Below are 18,585 nucleotides of genomic sequence, written 5' to 3' on the forward strand. Positions count from 1 at the left end.
ATTGGTGTGGCTGTTGAGTGGTTTCACGTTCCTGCAGGGATTTTGTGCTGCCTCCGCTCATTCGTTCCTTTCTCTTTTCCTCCACTGCTTCCAGACTTCTTTCATGCTTGGGGTGGTGGTGGTGGTGGTCTCGGTGGTGGGTCTACATGTGCCACTCCCCCTCCTTCTCCCCCGCAAAAGCTTGCAACTTTTAGCCTGCCGCATCCCTGTGGAGCTGAGGACTCAGCGGGGTCGCTGAAGGGGTGGCGTGGGTGGGTGTGTGGAGGAAGGGGAGGGAGCTACGGGGAGGCTGGGGGGGCGGGAAGAAACGCAAGAACGCTGCGTCTCCTTGAGCTTAAGAAGGGTGTTTGCATGCCTCCTTCAGAAGAGATTAACTCATCTGGGGTGGGGGCTGGATGAGGAGAGGACCTCTGCAGCCCTCATCACAGGTGTGTAGCCACCGGAACTTTGTCCCCGTTCAGGATGTGGCCCCGGGCTGTGGGCAGGAGGGGACTCCAGCTTCCGCGACCCACTTCCGCCCCCTAAATCTCCTTACTCTTGACCTCCTCCCACTAGCGCTCCTTCACCCCTCGCTCGTTCCGTCTCTCCCTTCTGGTGGCCTTTGCACCCCACCAGTGTTCCCTCTAAGCTGAGTGAGTGTGAGTCTGCTCACAGTCTCTTAGCCTCCGGCTCACACATTTTTTTTGCCTTAGCTCAGGGAGGAGGGCTCCAAAGCAAACTAATTTAGGCAGCAGCCAAATCGCTCGCTCACCACTTCAATGCCAGGAGCTCACAAAGTAGAATTTTTGCTCATGAGACTCCACGGCTTAGAGGGAACATTGCACCCCACCCCCCATTCTTCTCTCTCTCTGTCTGTACTGCCAAACTATTAATCCCCTAATGGGGGGGGGTCTTCGCTCTGCCTCCCCCCCCCAAAAAAAAGTAACCCTACTGTTTTTTGTTGCAAAGGACCATGCCCTGGGGTAAATTTCCCACGGAGAAAGGACACCTGTTTAGGCTGCCGACGGTACTCAACAGGTGAAGCATCTTTTTTGATTCCGTATTCTTCTCCCCTCTCGTCTCATTCTCTCAACCATTCCGAGCTGCTGATAATCGGACCTAAGACACCGTCTCTGGGCTTGCGGGGAGGGGGAAAGGCCCAGGCGTAAAGGGTGAACACGTGAAACCGCCTTGTACTGAATCGGACCACTGGTCCATCAAGGTCAGTATCGCCAGCTCTGGCTGGCAGCTGCTCTCCAGGGTTTCCACCGGAGGTCTTTCTCATCACCTGCAACCTAATCCTTTTAACTGGAGATGCCGGGGATTGAACCGGGGACCTTCTGCATTCCGAGCAGATGCTGTCGCACTGAGCCATAGCCCCTCCTTTGTGAGTATATGAGGTGGCCTTATACTGAATCAGACCCTTTGTCCATGAAGGTCAGTATTGTTGGCTCTGGCCGGCAGCTGCTCTTTGGGATCTCCACTTGGAGGCAGTGATCCCTCTGAGCTGAGTTAGCGTGCGCTAGCTCAGTTTTTTTAGTCTCCGGCTCGCACATTTTTGTCTCACCTCCAGAAGGACGGCTCCAGAGCAAATTAATTTACGCTGTAGTCGAATCGCTCGCTCACAACTTCGATGCCAGCAGCTCAGAAAGTAGAATTTTTGCTCACAAGACTCCACAGCTTAGAGGGAACATTGCTTGGAGGTCTCTCTCCATCACCTGCCGCCTAATCCTTTAAGTGGCGCTGCCGGGGATTGAACCCGGGACCTTGTGCATGCCAAGCAGATGCTCTGCCACTGAGCCACGGCCCCTTCCCATGACTCTCCATGGTCTCAGGCAGAGGTCTTTCATATCATCCGCTGCCCAGTCCTTTCTTAAACTGTACATGCCGGGGATTGAACCCGGGACCTTCTGCCTGCCAAGCAGATGCTCTGCCACTGAGCCACGGGCCCCTCCCGTATGAACACGTGAGGTGCCCTTATACTGGATCAGACCCTTGGTCCGCGGAAGTCAGTACTGTGGACTCAGGCCGGCAGGAGCTCTCCAGGGTCTTTCATGGCATCTCCCACCTGATTCTTTTCGCTGTATATGCCGGGGATCGAACCTGGGACATTCTGCCTGCCAAGCAGATGCTCTGCCACTGAGCTACGGCTCCTTGCCAGGCTCCAGGCGTGTCCCTAGGAGTGTTCAGACCTCCTTGCCCAGCTGCAAGCAGGCTCATGGGGAGGGCTCGGGGGGGGGGAGAGCGTCTCCTTTCCATCTGAAAGCCCCCCTTCTCCCCACGCGTCTTTAGTTAAAGGATTTCTGGTCACCGGCGTTGACAAAGACCCAAGGCCTTGCCCTGGCCTGGATAGCCCCGGCAAGCACCGTCTCTTCAGATCTCGGAAGCCGGGCAGGGCCGACCCTGGCAAGTACTAGGAAGGGCGACCTCCAAGGAATACCAGGCCTGGGAGGCAGAGACAGGCAGCCACCCCCTCTCTGAAACGTCCTAGCCCCACTAGGGGTGGCCAGAAGTCAACACGACGTCCAGGCACACAAGCACACACACATGCAAAATACCTAAATAAACAAAGACCCAAGGCCTTGGGGAGACGCTGCCAGTGTTGAGGCTGCCCGTGAGCGTTATGTGGCCAAGCTCCCTGTTTTGGAAGGGCTCAGCCGGTTTGGTGTAGTGGTCAGGAGCGTGCGGACTCTAAGCGGGGAGAACCAGGTCTGAGTCCCCTCGCCTCCGCGTGCAGCTGCTGGTGTGACCCTGGGCCAGTCACAAGTTCTCTCGGAGCTGTTCTCTCAAGGGCAGTCCTCGGAAGAGTCAGCCCCACCTCCTTCCCAGGGTGTCCGTTGTGGGGAGGGGAAGGGAAAGGAGACGGTAAGCCGCTCTGAGACACTTTTGGGGAGTGAAGGGCGGGGTATAAACCCAATCCCTTCTCTCTCTCTCTCTCTCTCTCTCTCTCCTCTCCTCTCCTCTCCCCTCTCCCCTCTCTCCCCTCTCTCCCTTCTCCCCTCTCTCCTCTCTCCTCTCTCCTCTCTCTCGTAGCTCAGTGGTACTTTGTAAGCAGAAGGTCCCCGGTTCAGTCCCCGGCATCTCCTGTAAACGGTTGAGAGGTAGCGGCAGGAGCTGAGGAAGGAGGTTCCTCCCCGTGAGACCCCCAAACACCCGCTGGCAGTCAGCGTTCACAGCGCTCCACCCGATGGAGTGGTCCGAGCACAGTAGCGTGTCCTGTGTTCTAAAACCCAGTCGGAAACCAGCGCCAGACTAGTCCAAATCCTTCTGAGGTCTTCAGTCTATGTAAATTCAGGGGATTTGCATTGGGCAGGGGGTTGGACTAGTTGGTCTGTATGGCCCCTTCCATCTCTATGGTTCTACGATTCCATCTTAGCCTGTTTTAGCCAGTCACGGGGTGTGAATTCGGATCACCAGGTCCTTCTTCCTCGATTGCCCGTGATCCCTGCCTCCTGAGACTTTGCCAGGCGTCTGTTGGTGCTTTCAGGCTTTCCTTTACAGTCCTAAGGGCTAGGAGCTTGATTCTGAAACAAACAAACCACACCTGTCGCCGGCAGTCTTGGAAGAACCCTGCTGTGGGTGAGACCCAAGTTTCCATCTAGTCCAGCATCCGTATCTCAGCGGGATCACACTCACTCACCTTCCTACTGTTTTTGCATACCCTGGAACAGGTATTCGGTGGTAGACTGCCTTGGAACTTGGAGGTTTCGTTGCTAGTGATCCCTGGCCCTAGGGAAGTCTGGCTGTCCTTGACCAGGACCAGGGCCTTCTCAGTCCTGGCCCCGACCTGGTGGAACACCCTGTCGAATACCCCCAGGGCCCTCCGGGATCCGATGCAGCTCCTCAGGGGCCTGCAAGGCAGAGACATTCCACCAGAGGGCAGCGACGGTTAAGACCGGCACCCTCTTTGGGGTTGGACTAGATAACCTTGGAGGTCCCTTCCAACTCTATGATTGTTTTCTTCCTGTGACCCCCCCACCTGCCCTGCCCTGTGCCGCCGCACAGTCAGCAGTGTAGCCTGCAAAAGGGGCCTTTATCGCCATCCGGACTGGTGAATTTATTGGATCATTATGATCATTTTATGCCGATTGTGTTAACTTATCAATCACCCAAAGCCCTACTTGCAGGGTGGGCGATTCATAAATTTAAACAAATAAATAATAGTTCGGATGGGTATCGGCAACAATCGTGACTGCCTTCCTCGATTGGACAAAAATCCCACCAGCTGCAGCTGCCCCTTGGCCGCAGTGGGGCAGATGTTTCCCGGAAGCCCCAAAGCAGGTGTCGAAGATAGCCCTCCCGGCGTACAGTGTCCAAAGGTAGACTGCCTTCGGACAGGCGGGTTCCGTCTAGCTGTCGCGGCTCGCAGTCCTCGATAGATCTGTTCTGCTCCACGAACGTGTCTGATCCCCTTCTAAAGCCGTGCGATACAATGTTCCCTCTAAGCTGAGTTCGTGTGAGCTAGCTCACACTTTTTTAGCCTCCGGCTCGTCCATTTTTGTCTGCGCTCAGGAAGGAGGGCTCCGGAGCCAACGCATTCAGGCAGCAGCCAAATGGCTCGCTCACAACTTTAAGGCGGAAAGCAGGGTTCTCTCCCCCCGCCCCCAATCCACGCTTGTTTCACTCTGGAATTGAGAACACAGGACGGGTTTCACCTCACGGATCAGTTCCCATCCTGGAATGTTGAGAGGGACCATTCTTGAAGCACGGAGTTCCCCCGCCTTGGTGCCCCCCCTTTCCCGTTGGCATAGCTCCCCCCCTGCCCTCCCACCCCGTTTGCACGCCAGCCCCCGTTTCTGGACAGCCGTTGCCTCCCCCTCCCTCTCCCCCATCCCCAATTCTGTGCTTGCTTCAGCGGAGGAGGGGAATGAAAGCCCGCTCTTCAGTTTGTTGTGGGCGAAACACGGCACGCAACTCCAACTCCGCTGGGATCTTCCAACAATGCCCCGCTTGTTATCCTGCTGGGGAAGGGGTGGGGGCTTCCCTCGCCTTTCATCTTCCCGCCCCAGTCCCCAAAGGCGTCTTTAAAATGCCAGCGTTGGGGGGGGGTTTGGGGGGGGAGGAAGTCGGGAGAGGCAGGGTGTTGGAAGCAAGTGGCGGAACAGTCTCTCCCTTGTCCGTGCTCCTGGTGTTTTGTTAATTTGGCAGGGCTACCCACCCACCCCATCTCTGGCTACTTCCTCTCTTCTGCATCTGCCCCGTCTCTCTGACTGGGAGCTCAGAAGGCTCAGAGCCGGGCGGGGCGGGAGATGCGATGGAGTGGAGGGAGACGGCGACAGGCCCTGCTGTACCCCACCCACTAAGAACGGGACCCTTTCAGAGGTGGCTCCTCTGTGCCCAGCCCCCTATAGCAGCAGAGGGAGAGTGGGGTTAGGGTGCCTTAGGAGGTTCTGGTTACCACACCTCAACAAGGATATTACAGCACTGGAAAAAGTGCAGAAAAGGGCAACGAGAATGATCAAAGGGTTGGAACACTTTCCCTATGAGGAAAGGTTAAAGCGCTCAGGGCTCTTTAGCTTGAGGGGTGACATGGTCGAGGTTTATAAATTTATGCATGGGATAGAGCAGGTGGAGAAAGAAGTACTTGTCTCCCTTTGTAACAAACAAGAACTCGTGGGCACTCCGTGAAATTGCTGAGCCGTCGGGTTAGAACGGATAAAAGGAAGTCCTTCTTCACCCAAAGAGTGATTCACACGTGGAATTCACTGCCACAGGAGGTGGCGGTGGCTACAAGCATGGACGGCTCCAAGAGGGAATTAGATAAGCATACGGAGCAGAGGTCCATCGGTGGCTCTTAGCCACAAGGTGTAGATAGGAACTCTCGGGCTGGGGCAAGTGATGCTCTGTCTTGGTGCTTGGGGGGGTGCTTCTGGAGTCCTGGCCCCACTGCTGGACCTCCTGATGGCACCTGGTATCTTTGGCCACTGTGTGACACAAGAGTGTTGGGCTGGATGGGCCATTGGCCTGATTCAACATGGCTTCTCTTCTGTTCTTAGCAGTTGGGGAGGCGACATAGGGAGGGATTCTGAAGTTCTGGCCCCGCTGGTGGACCTCCTGAGCGCAGCTGGGTTTTGGCCATTGTGTGACACAAGAGTGTTGGGCTGGATGGGCTACTGGCCTGATCCAACATGGCTTCTCTTCTGTTCTTAGCAGTTGGGGAGGCGACATAGGGAGGGCTTCTGAAGTTCTGGCCCCGCTGGTGGACCTCCTGAGGGCAGCTGAGTTTTGGCCACTGTGTGACACAAGAGTGTTGGGCTGGATGGGCCATTGGCCTGATCCAACATGGCTTCTCTTCTGTTCTTAGCAGTTGGGGAGGCGACATAGGGAGGGCTTCTGAAGTTCTGGCCCCGCTGGTGGACCTCCTGAGGGCAGCTGGGTTTTGGCCACTGTGTGACACAAGAGTGTTGGACTGGATGGGCCACTGGCCTGATCCAGCCTTGGCTTCCTCTTACGTTCTTATGTCAGTGGCTCGCAATGCGAATCACCTGGGCTCGGCAGAACTGAGAGAGCAAGATCCTGAGATGGGTGTAGGGACCATCACGCCATCCAGTGGGCAGGGGAATACCAGTTTTGAACAATTAAATCAGAAGGGTTTTCGGCTAAACATTAGGAAGAACTTCCTGGCAGTCAGAACGGTTCCCCCCCTTGGGAGGTGGTGGGCTCTCCTTAGGAGGTTTTGAAGCAGAGGCAAGATGGCCATCTGACAGCAGTGCGGGTTCTGTGAACTTAGGCAGATCGTGAGAAGGGAGGGCAGGAAGGGTCGCCTCAGTGCTTAGTTCTCGTGGCCCTTTCTTACACGCCCAGGGAAATGCCGATCGCCACTTTGGGGTCAGGAAGCAATTTTTCTCCAGGCCGGTTTGGCCAGGGATCCTGGAGGCTTTTTGTCATCTTCTGGGCGTGGGTCACAAGGTCGGGGGGGGGGTATTTGTGAATTTCCTGCATGGTGCAGGGGGTTGGACTAGATGACCCTGGAGGTCCCTTCCAACTCTATGATTCTGTACTTGTCCCAAATAACGTATTCTATGCAAGTAAAATGGGGAAGGGGGAGATACTAGAGCACGGAGGGAGATCCTAGTCTGGCCGACTTCAGGCTGTAGCTAGCTTTTTCATTACAGGAAGAATTTTTAAAAATTACTTACGTAGGGGGCAATGTTCCCTCTAAGCTGTGGAGTCTTGTGAGCAAAAAAATTCTACTTCGTGAGCCGCTGGTTGTGAGCGAGCAATTTGGCCACTGCATAAATGAGTTTGCTCTGGAGCCCTCCTTCCTGAGCGAAGACAAAAATGTGTGAGCCAGAGGCTAAACAACTGTGAGCTAGCTCACACTAACTCAGCTTAGAGGGAACACTGGTAGGTGGAGCCTTTAAAGATGCGATGCTTCACTGGACCTCTCATTCACACACGCTAGGAGAATGAGGTGATAGGCCGGTGCGGTGGTAGAACCAGACACTGTTGTTTGGTGAGGATCACATTTTGGCTCTCTGTACCACAAGTAAGGAGCTGCGGTGGCTCAAGTGGTTAAGACGCTGAACTGCAGGCTGTGGAAGGTCAGTTTAGCAGTTTGAGACCCGGGTGCCACGTGACGGAGTGAGCTCCCATCTCTAGTTCCAGCTCCTGCCAACCTAGCAGTTCGAAAGCAAGAAATTGCAAGTAGATAAACAGGTACCACTTCGGTGGGAAGGTAACAGCGTTCCGTGTGCCTTGGTGTTTAGTCATGCTGGCCACATGACCATGGAAACGTCTTCGGACAGCGCTGGCTCTTTGGCTTGGAAACGGAGATGAGTACCGCCCCCTAGAGTCGGACTCGACTGGCTTTCGAGCAAGGGAACCTTTACCTTTACCACAAGTAAAAGTCTCTGCAAAGAGAAACCTGGCCCAGCAACAAGGGGTTTGGGGAACCCTCCGACCTCACTGGTCTGTGTTTCTATTCGCATGGAGAGGAGACCTTTTGGCGCAAAGGATTGCTCAGTGTTAAAAAAAACAAAAACCCCAGGCCTCAGCTTTCTTGTTTTCCTGCCTCGCTCTCTTGTTGTCTTGTCCAAGAGGGAAGAAGAAATAGCAGATGTCACAACAGGAACCAGAATATTTTCCGGTGAAGTTGAGTCACAGATTGAGTTCATAATTTGGAGGGAAACTCCTCAGACCTATGAGTCTCTGCACCTGTGGAAAGAGTTTGGCTCAGAGTCCTTAGAAAGGGGGCAAAAGGCATTCCAAACCTCCACGGGTTTCTCTCCATTAATAAGAACGTAAGAGAAGCCAATGTTCGATCAGGCCAAAGGCCCACCCAGTCCAACACTCTTGTGTCACACAGTGCCCAAAACCCAGGTGCCATCAGGAGGTCCACCAGTGGGGCCAGAACTCCAGAAGCCCTCCCACTGTAGCCCCCCAAGCACCAAGAATACAAAGCATCACTGCCCCAGACAGAGTCTTCCCTCTAGACCTTATTGGCTAATACTCGCTCATGAGCCTTTGCTCTGAACAACATAAGAGAAGCCATGTTGGATCAGGCCAATGGCCCATCCAGTCCAACACTCTGTCACAGAGTGGCCAAAAATACCAGGTGCCATCAGGAGGTCCACCAGTGGAGCCAGAACTCCAGAGGCCCTCCCACTCTTGCCCCCCCCCCAGGCACCAAGAATACAGAGCATCACTTGCCCAGACCCAGAGTTCCTATCTATAAAAGGTAAAGGTTCCCTTGCTCGAAAGCCAGTCGAATCCGACTCTAGGGTTGCGGTGCTCATCTCCGTTTCAAAGCCGAAGAGCCAGCGCTGTCCGAAGACGTTTCCGTGGTCATGTGGCCAGCATGACTAAACACCAAGGCGCACGGAACGCTGTTCCCTTCCCACCGAAGTGGTCCCTATTTATCTACTTGCAATTTCTTGCTTTCGAACTGCTAGGTTGGCAGGATCCTATCTATACCTTGTGGCTAATAGCCACTGATGGACCTCTGCTCCATATGTTTATCCAATCCCCTCTTGAAGCTGTCTCTGCTTGTAGCTGCCACCACTTCCTGCGGCAGTGAATTCCACATGTCCATGACTCTTTGGGTGAAGAAGTAATGGTAAGGGTGGTGTAGATTTGGCCAAGGCTTCAGGAAAACTACAGTTCCCAGAGTTCCATAGGGCAAGCCCTGTCTTTTACTGTTCAGTCTTGCAAATTTGGGTTCTTGAGAAATCCGTATGTTTTTCCCCCCGAGTCAACATATAATGCTTACAGTCAGGTTCCAGTACCGGAGCACTTGAGAGGCCAACAAGGATTTCAGGGCGTAAGCTGTCGGAAGCTTCCACTCCAGAAATCTTGTTGGTTTCTAAGGCACTGCTGGACTCTCATCTCGGTGTTCTACTGCAGACCAACACGGCTCCCCTCGAGAACAATAGAAGGCTTAGCAACCCTAGCAAGCGTGTCATACTGCTTTTGGCACGGGGGAGAAACGTAGGAGAGTTCTATCTTTCCCTTTGCTGCCCTCCACCCTCACCAAAGCCCATGGACATGGGAGGGGGGAGGTGAAAGACAGAAGGCTGCAGAACTCGAACTGGGTGTACAACTAGAACCGTGTGTGGAAAAGAGCAAGAGTCCAGGAGCACCTTAAAGACTAACGGCATTTAGAGAGAGAGAGCCAGTTTGGTGAGCCAGTTTGGTGTAGTGGTTAAGTGTGTGGACTCTAATCTGGGAGAACCGGGTTTGATTCCCCACTCCTCCACTTGCACCTGCTGATGTCACCTTGGGTCAGTCACAAGCTCTGGCACAGCTGTCCTTGAAAAAGAGCAGTTTCTGTCAAGAGTTCTCTCAGCCCTACCCACCTCACAGGGTGTCTGTTGTGGGGAGGGGAAGGGAAAGGAGTTTGTAAGCCGCTCTGAGACTCCAAGTGAAGGGCGGGGTATAAAACCAATCTCTTCTTCTCTTCTTCTTCTTCATTTGTGGCCGGGTCGGCACTTTCGTGAGTCGCCACTCACTTCTTCAGATAACCCTGGCTCAAATGGTTAAGACGCTGAACTGCAGACCGGAAGGTCTGTAGTTCGGCAGCCCGAGACCCGAGTGCCACGTGACGGAGTGAGCTCCCGTCTCTGGCCCCAGCTCCTGCCAACCTAACGGTTCGAAAGCAAGAAATTGCAACTCGATAAATAGGTACCGCTTCGGTGGGAAGGGAACAGCGTTCCGTGCACCTCAGCGTCTAGTCATGCCGGCCACACGACCACGGAGACATCTTCGGACAGTGCTGCCTCTTTGGTTTGGAAACGGGGATGAGCACCGCCCCCTAGATACGGATTCGACTTGCTTTCGAGCAAGGGAAACCTTTACCTCAGGCGCTTTCGTGAATCGCTGCTCACTTCTTCAGATAACCCTGCCACCAATTTTGTTAGTCCTGAAGGTGCTGCTGGTTTCTCCTGCTACGGACAGACTGACATGGCTACCCGTCTTGATCTCTCTGAAGAAGTGAGCCGTGACTCCCAAAAGCTCCTCCCCTGCCACCAATTTTGTTAGTTTTGAAGGTGCTGCTGGACTCCTGCTCTTTTCTCCTGCTACAGACAGACGAACACGGCTACCCGTTTTGATCTAGAACTGGGTGTGAGTGTGAAAGATGGACAGACACTGCCCATTTTGGAAATCAGTGCAGCAGACTGCATGGGGGAAGGTTTAGAAGGGGAAAAAAAATAGCTGCGGAACTAGTGAGCACAGCTGCGTTTTCCAGCAGGGAGGGTTTTGGTGTTGCACCCTTGTGTTACGAGTTGCCCAGCCACCATCGTGTCGCTATAGCTACCTGACCGCTTATAGCTCATGTCAGACCTGGGGATTCTACTTGGCTCTCATTTTTAAAATAATTATTATCTTAACAGTGGTTTTCTTTGCCTCCAGAACAAATTCCGACTCTGCCCTGCACACGAGCGTAATGAACCCCAACCCGCAGGACATGTACCTGGGCCCCTCCCAGGGCGTTCCCCCTCCAAATCGCAAGACTGGTGAGCCGTTTCCCCTTTTCGCCTCTGTTCTTCCTGAGAGCCAGTTTGGTGTAGTGGTTAATAGCGCGGACCCTAATCTGGGTGGTTTGATTCCCCATGTCTCCACATGCAGCTGCTGGTGTGACCTTGGGTCAGTCACAAGTTCTCTCAGAGCTGTTCTCTCAAGAGCAGTCCTCGAAAGAGCTCTCTCAGCCCCACCTGCCTCACAGGGTGTCTCTCGTAGGGAGAAGGAGATTGTAAGCCACTCTGAGACTCCTTCGGGTAGTGAAGGGCAGGGTATAAATCCAGTCTGCTCCTCCTCCTCATCTTCCTCTTTGAGGGAAGGACTTAAAGTGATGGGGGGGAGGGGCCTGTGGAGGTTAGAAGAGCTTTGGGCAGGGATTCCAAAATGGGTGTCCAAATCACCTTTTGCCTTTATATGTGAAGGATGAAGGCACCAGCTGGATCTTTTAGCTCCTGAGACTTTGAATGTTGAAAAAGGACACAGACACACACACACACCCCTCCCCGGTCAGAGTCAATGTATGTTTTTCTTCCTGCTTCTGCCTCACTGCCTTGGTGTGAGGTATTTATAGCTTCAAATGGAGAGAGGCATCAGGTCTCTGCCCTCGGGTTTTCAATCGCTTATGGAGCATTTCTACCTTTCTGCCTTGAACGACTGAAATAATTCACTTTCCCCGGAAAATCGTAGCTGTGAGTGTAGCGAGGAGGAGGGGGCTGCGACCGAAGGGTTCTGCGTTCTCATTCCCACTCAGACACACCGCTCACCTCCAGCAAGTTGCTCGGAGCTTAAACCCTACCTCGCAGGGTTGTTGTGAGGGTGAAACAGTGGAGAAGGAGAACCGTGTACGCTGCCCCTGTGTTTCACAGGGCAAAAAAAACCCCACAAAGACAGACAAGCTTGTCTGAATAAGTTTCAATAATGAGCTTAAATGAAAGCTCCGCATTCAGTCCCCGCCCCTGACAACGTTATTTCATCTTTGTTTTTCAGGTTACCTGGATGGGGACGTTGATAGCAAAGGTAAGCGTTCGCTTCTTCACCAGCCCTGGTGGTGGACCTCCTGATGGCTACCTGGGTTTTGGCCACTGCGTGACACAGAGTGTTGGACTGGATGGGCCATTTGGCCTGATCCTGCATGGCTTCTCTTATGCTCTTATGTCTGGGGCAGTGATGCTCTGTATTCTTGGTGGTTGGGGGACAACAGTGGGAGAGCTTTTGGAGTTCTGGCCCCACTGCTGGACCTCCTGATGGCACCTGATATTTTTGGCCACTGCGTGACACAGAGTGTTGGACTGGAAGGGCCTTAGACCTGATCCTGCATGGCTTCTCTTATGCTCTTATGTCTGGGGCAGGGATGCTCTGTATCCTTGGTGCTTGGGGGCCACAGTGGGAGGGCGTCTGGAGTTCCGGCCCCACTGGTAGATCTCCTGATGGCCCCTGGGTTTTGGTCACTGCGTGACACAGAGTGTTGGACTGGATGGGCCATTGGGCTGATCCAACATTGGCTTCTCTTGGGTTCTTATGTTCACCCTCTTCTGGCTTGCCTTTAGGAGCCCTTTGCCTTCCTCGTGGGAGCTGGCTTGGCTCAGTTTTAAACATTCATAGTGCTGAAGGCAGGCCTAGCTTAAAGATCAAGGCATGAGTGACGAAGCCCCAGGTGGGAATCTTGATTGCTGCCCCCATTTGGCATCGGGGCCCCACAGGCTGTGGTTTGTAGGTAATAGAAGAAGAAGAGAAGAGATGGGATTTATACCCCGCCCTTCACTACCCAAAGGAGTCTCAGAGCGGCTTACAAGCTCCTTTCCCTTTCCCTCCCCACAACAGACACCCTGGGAGGTCGGTGGGGCTGAGAGAGCTCTGACAGAAACTGCTCTTTTTCAAGAACAGCTCTTATCAGAACTACGGCTTGCCCAAAGCCATCCAGCCAGGTGCAAGTGGAGGAGTGGGGAATGAAACCCGGTTCTCCCAGATTAGAGTCCGCGCACTTAACCACTACACCAAACTGGCTCTCTAATAGGAGGAAGGTGAAGAAGGGGACGATGTTCTTACTATTTATTTATTTTTCTTATTTATAGCCTGCCCTTCCCGCAAGCGGGCTCAGGGGCGAGTAACGACATTTTAACAATACAACAAATAGAGTTAAAAATTTTAAATACAGTCATGTACATTAAAACGGTCGTCACAGCCCAGCGATAGACTCGGCTGGTTGTGAGGGATTCCTTGGCCCTTTGGTGACAAATGAGTGATAGCCAGCTGTAGATAAATGGGTGACGACAACCTCGGGGAGGCCACACACAGACACCTGCTGCCTCATCGGAAGGCCTGGTGGAAGAGCTCCGTCTCGCAGACCCTGCAGAATTGAAGAAGATCCCGCAGGGCCCTGATCTCGACGGGGAGCATGTTCCACCAGGCCGGGTGGAGGCAAGACGTCGAGGCAAGACGGACAAGAGCCAGTTTGGTGTAGTGGTGAAGTGCGCGGACTCTAATCTGGGAGAACCGGGTTTGATTCCCCACTCCTCCACTTATACCTGCTGATGTGACCTTGGATCAGTCACAAGCTCTGGCACAGCTGTCCTTGAAAAAGAGCAGTTTCTGTCAGAGCTCTCTCAGCCCCACCCACCTCACAGGGTGTCTGTTGTGGGGAGGGGAAGGGAAGGGAGTTTGTAAGCCGCTCTGAGACTCCAAGTGAAGGGTGGGGTATAAATCCAATCTCTTCTTCTTCATCATCATCTTTTGGGCCAGGGACCACCAGGAGATGTCGATCTGTAGAGCGTGAAGCCCTTCGAGGCTTTTAGAATGAGCCTTTATAACGGATCGTTAAGATCCTGATATATTTCCCCAGATTACTAAGATAATATACAGGAGAGTTTTCAAAAGTACTTCATAGAAGTGCTAAACATCTGTTATTACAAAGAACAGCTTGAGCCACTGGAAAGATCAGGGCTGGTCCAGATACTTTTGCGACACTCCTCCCAGGAGTGGGTTGCTTGCCGCCGGAGCACTAAAAAGAACATCTGGAAGAACAGGTTCTCCCCCTCCCACCAAAGCTACAAATACTGCAAGAAAATGAGCTAGCGCTCCCCTGCTCGGGATCAGGCAACAGAGTCCTTGGAATTAAAATATCTCTATTTTAATTTATATCCCGCCCTCCCTGCAAGCAGGCTCAGGGCCAGTCACAACGATAATATTATGAAAACCATTAAAACAGTTCTAATAATAAATAACTGAAACCATTAAAAGCAAGCCGCACCATAAATTAGGGGAAGTACAGCCATCCCAAATAGCTGGAGGCTACTGGGCCATAAACCAAAGGACAGTGGAGATCTTATAAATATACAGTCGGAGAGCTTCAGGAAAGGGAGGGCCTAATAATTGGGCGCCCGCCGGCTCAACCAGAGGCTGTGCAGAACAGCTCTGCGGAAAAGGGGCAGAAGGCATTACAGATGTGGGTTCCACAGGGCCTGCGAGACAGAGCTCTTCCTTTAGCTGAGGCAGCGGGGATCCATTTGAGAGCCAGTTTGGTGTAGTGGTTAAGTGCGCGCGGGGCTATCTTTGGGCAGGAACGCACAGGAACGGAGTTCCGGCTGGCTCCCAAGTTGGCCACGCCCAGCGGGAACTCATTAGCATAATAGGCCACACCCAACAGCAGAAACTCATTAGGATTGGCTACATTAGGGGTGTGTGGCCTAACATGCAAAGGAGTTCCTGCTACAAAAAAGGCCCTGGGTTTTGACAACAAACAAGGTAAACAGAATAACAAGCAAAAGGTGGGTGTGGCTGGATAACCACACTTCTGGTAACATGGGGGTGTGGCCTAATGTGCTAATGAGCTGTGCTATCAGGGGTGTGGCCTAATGTGCTAATGAGTTTCTGCTGTTGGGTGTGGCCTATTATGCTAATGAGTTCCTGCTGGGCTTTTTCTACAAAAAGAGCCCTGTGCGCGGACTCTAATCTGGGAGAACCGGGGTTGATTCCTCACTTCTCCACATGCAGCTGCTGAGTGACCTTGGGTCCAGTCCCAAGTTCTTTCAGAGCTTGTTCTCTCAAGGGCAGTCCTCGAAAGAGCTCTCTCAGCCCCACCTACCTCACTGGGCATCTATTGTGGGGAGAGGAAGGGAAGGAAATTGTAAGCTTGCTCTGAGACTCCCGAGTGAAGGGTGGGGTATAAATCCAACCTCTTCTTCTTTATAAGAACATAAGAGAAGCCATGTTGGATCAGGCCAATGGCCCATCCAGTCCAGCACTCAGTCTGGACAGACCAGCCATATCTTAGCAGAAGGGACGGGTTGAGATCGCTCTTCCCACCTTGCCCTTTGTCTCTGTCTTTGGCTCCTCTAGCGTTTGCAGGGTGGGGGGCAGAGCATGCTGGGAAGTGTAGTCTCCACCCAATGTGAGGGCTACTTTGGGTCATTTTCCTTGCCTTGGCAGCTGACTGGTTGTCTTCTCTCCCCCCCCCCCCCCCCCCCGCTTCCCAGTGTTCGTTTTCCAAGTGCCTTCCATCGAGGAGAGCCTCCCAGACGACGGCAAGCAGTTGCTGAAGCCCTGGGACACCAAAAAGGTGGGTGCAGGGACCCGTTACGAAAGGGGGGACTCCTCAGAGTCGGGGGGATAACTGTATCGCCGGAGGCTGCAGTGCGGCTCTCCAGACAGAGGGGATCTGTTTGCCCCCGCCTTCAGTAAGGAAAAAACAACTAGGCTGAGAAACGAGGGATGCATTTACTTATTTAATTTGTTTCCTTCTTTCCAAAAATGGGGGGGATGGAGAGAACAGGGGGGGGGGAAGCCCTCAAAATCCAGTAACTGATTGCAGCGTCCTCTGGGGACAGGGGAACACCATACCCGGAGTCCATGGGGTCTCGCGATCAGTGGTCCCTCTAAGCCGTGGAATCCTGTGAGCAGAAATTCTACTTTGGGAGCCACTGGCGTTAAAGTTGTGAGCGGGCGATTTGGCTGCCGCCTCAGTCAGTTTGCTCTGGAGCCGTCCCTTCCTAAGACGTGTGTGAGCCGGAGGCTAAAAAACTGTGCGATTCAGCTTAGAGGGAGTACTGCTTGCAACCACAAGCCCCATCACTGTTTCCTGAGGCAAGTGGCTTAGGACCCCCGAAGGTGTGGTTTGCTTCACCCACCTCAGGGCGAGCGGCGCATTACACAGGAGAAGAGCCACAACGCTGCCACCTGCTTCGGCCTCCGCCTCCTCTTGCCGGCCTCCTCCTGTTTCATTTCCCTCTTCCTCCCTCCCTTTTTATAGCCCCAGCTCCACACCTGGCCCTTGGGTTACGCTCCACCCTCTTCTCCCCTGTTCCCTGCCTCGCCTCAAAACACCTGGGCCCAGAGAGCCACTGTTCAGCCACCCAGGCCAGCTCGCAGCCTCCACACCCTTTGAGCTTCTCCAACCCAGAATGCAACGGCTGCTCCTGTTGCCGAGGCTACTGTACCTTTCCGCCCTCATTTCCACCCTTGCTCCACACACCTGAGTCTTGCTGGTCGGCCCAAGGGCTTGTCTTGCCCTGCCAGGCAGCGTGTTTCTGGGTAGCCCGCCACACTAATAAAAAAGGGGAAGAAGTATAAATAAATATATATATATAAGAGGTACATATGTTCCGCCAGGCCTTTGGTTGACGACAGCGACGGGGGAAATATTACTTCTAGCATGAGCCAGTTTGGTGTAGTGGTTAAGTGTGCTGACTCTAATCTGGGAGAACCAGGTTTGATGCCTTACTGCTCCACTCGCAGCTGCTGGATGACCTTGGGCAAGCCATAGTTCTGTCAGAGCTGTCCTTGAAAAAGAGCAGTTTCTGTCAAGAGCTCTCTCAGCCCCACCTACCTCACAGGGTGCCTGTTGTGGGGAGGGGAAGGGAAAAGGAGTTTGTAAGTCGCTCTGAGACTCCGAGTGAGGGACGGGGTATAAATCCAATCTCCTCCTCCGCCTCCTCCTCATATTTCCCCATCCCGTGTAACCCCTCCCCCCCAAGTAAGCCGGGGAACTGAAATATTTTTCTTCCGCCATCTTGTATATGTACTTTTTTTCTTTTTATCCGCTGTTCTTCGTTTAGGTGGTTTTAATCTTGTTTTTAGTTCACAATTTGTTTTGTATACTACTCTGTTGTAAGCCGCCCTGAGCTCCTCTTGTATGGAAGGGCGGCCTAGTAAATCTAATTCAATTAATTAATTAATAAAGTAGAAACAGAAATGGGACAGCGTTGGCAGATCTATGCATAAGTTTCTGTAAAGAGATTTCCAGATATCTAAAAAAAAAATATGCCCGTACACAATTGTTGTCTACATGTCACGCGTTCAAATATTGCTACTGTTGTAAGGTCCTTGATCCACTGACTCACAGGAGGCATTTATCTCTCCGGCAGTGTTCCCTCTAAGCTGAGTTAGTGTGAGCTAGCTCACAGTTTTTTAGCCTCCGGCTCACACCTTTTTGTCTCAGCTCAGGAAGGAGGGCTCCAGAGCAAACGGATTTATGCAGCAGCCAAATCACTTGCTCACAACTTTAATGCCAGTAGCTCACAAAGTAGAACTTTTGCTCACAGGACTCCACAGCTTAGAGGGAGCATTGCTCTCCGGTGCTGTAATACGAGTCTTTTAGCTGTAGCAAGGGCAGAGAGCATTCGTTTCCATCGACTGCCAGCTAGCCTCCAAGAGTCGGGCAGATAGTTCAAAAGTACGTAAGCATCCCTCAGTAATCAATGAACATTCTAATTCAGAACTGATTTGCGTCACAAGCGGCGCAGTCTCTTCCAGGGCCTCGGGGATCCACCGCCTCGTTCTCCCGCTTGGGCGGATCAGCCCTACACAGAGGTAGGAAGACTGACCTCACTGGAGAGGCGTTTGAGCAGAGTCACACTTTTAGCCTCGGTGTATGCGTGTGGTCTCCCCCAGACCCATTGTTGTATTAGAGAGATCTGCAGCCCGTGCTTTCAATTCCTGTAGTGGCTAGCAAGCGTATATATCTTCCAATAACAATGGAAAAGGCCCGTAGTTAAAATTCTTAGCAGAAAAATACACGAGAGAAGCTATCCGGCCTAGCCAGTATACACGGTTGAAAAGCCATTCATAGCATAAATAAGTTTACGACCGTCTGGCCTCTTATTTATTGATTGATTTCATAGAATCATAGAGTTGGAAGGGGGGCCTACGGGGTCATCTAGTCCAACCCCCTGCACAGTGCGAGAAATCCACAAATACCCCACACACACACACCTGCAGTGACCCCTGTTCCAAGTCCCGGAAGGTGACAAAAAACTTCCAGGATTATTTTTATTTCCTTCGATTTATATCCCGCCCTCCTCAGAAAGCAGCCTTAGGGTAGGTTCCAACCCATAATAATCCGCTGAGTGCAGATTCACAACGTAAAAACAGAATAACAAAATACGTACAATAAATACAATAAAACAGGCACAACTCTAAATGCTTTAGAGTAAGTTATACCTCAGCAGACACATAAGAGCGATTAATTAGGGGGAGGGGGAGGGAAGCCGGGTTGAATTGGATACCAGTTATTTGTTATATACAGGGGTTATTTCGTAGAAAAAGAGGTGCAGGAGCTCATTAGCATAACTCATTAGCATGACTTATTTGCATATGCCACACACCCCTGACATCACCGAAAGTGTGTCAGAAGGCTTCTTTGGACTGTTTTGG

At 52.6% G+C, this 18,585-nt stretch overlaps 1 protein-coding gene across 1 annotated transcript in view; it reads left to right on the top strand.

The window, feature by feature from the left end:
• Nucleotides 1-18,585, top strand: part of CRTC2 (CREB regulated transcription coactivator 2) — a 69,579-nt gene that overhangs the window by 30,274 nt on the left and 20,720 nt on the right. Inside the window, exons 5-8 of the mRNA XM_015411720.1 lie at nt 949-1,017; nt 10,831-10,934; nt 11,926-11,955; nt 15,411-15,493. Coding sequence (XP_015267206.1) covers nt 949-1,017; nt 10,831-10,934; nt 11,926-11,955; nt 15,411-15,493 — 286 coding nt within the window. The remainder of the gene's footprint in view (nt 1-948; nt 1,018-10,830; nt 10,935-11,925; nt 11,956-15,410; nt 15,494-18,585) is intronic.

The sequence above is a fragment of the Gekko japonicus genome, unplaced genomic scaffold (assembly GCF_001447785.1).
Source record: "Gekko japonicus isolate JY-2015 unplaced genomic scaffold, Gekko_japonicus_V1.1 scaffold175, whole genome shotgun sequence".
In the NCBI taxonomy this organism is placed as follows: domain Eukaryota; kingdom Metazoa; phylum Chordata; class Lepidosauria; order Squamata; family Gekkonidae; genus Gekko; species Gekko japonicus.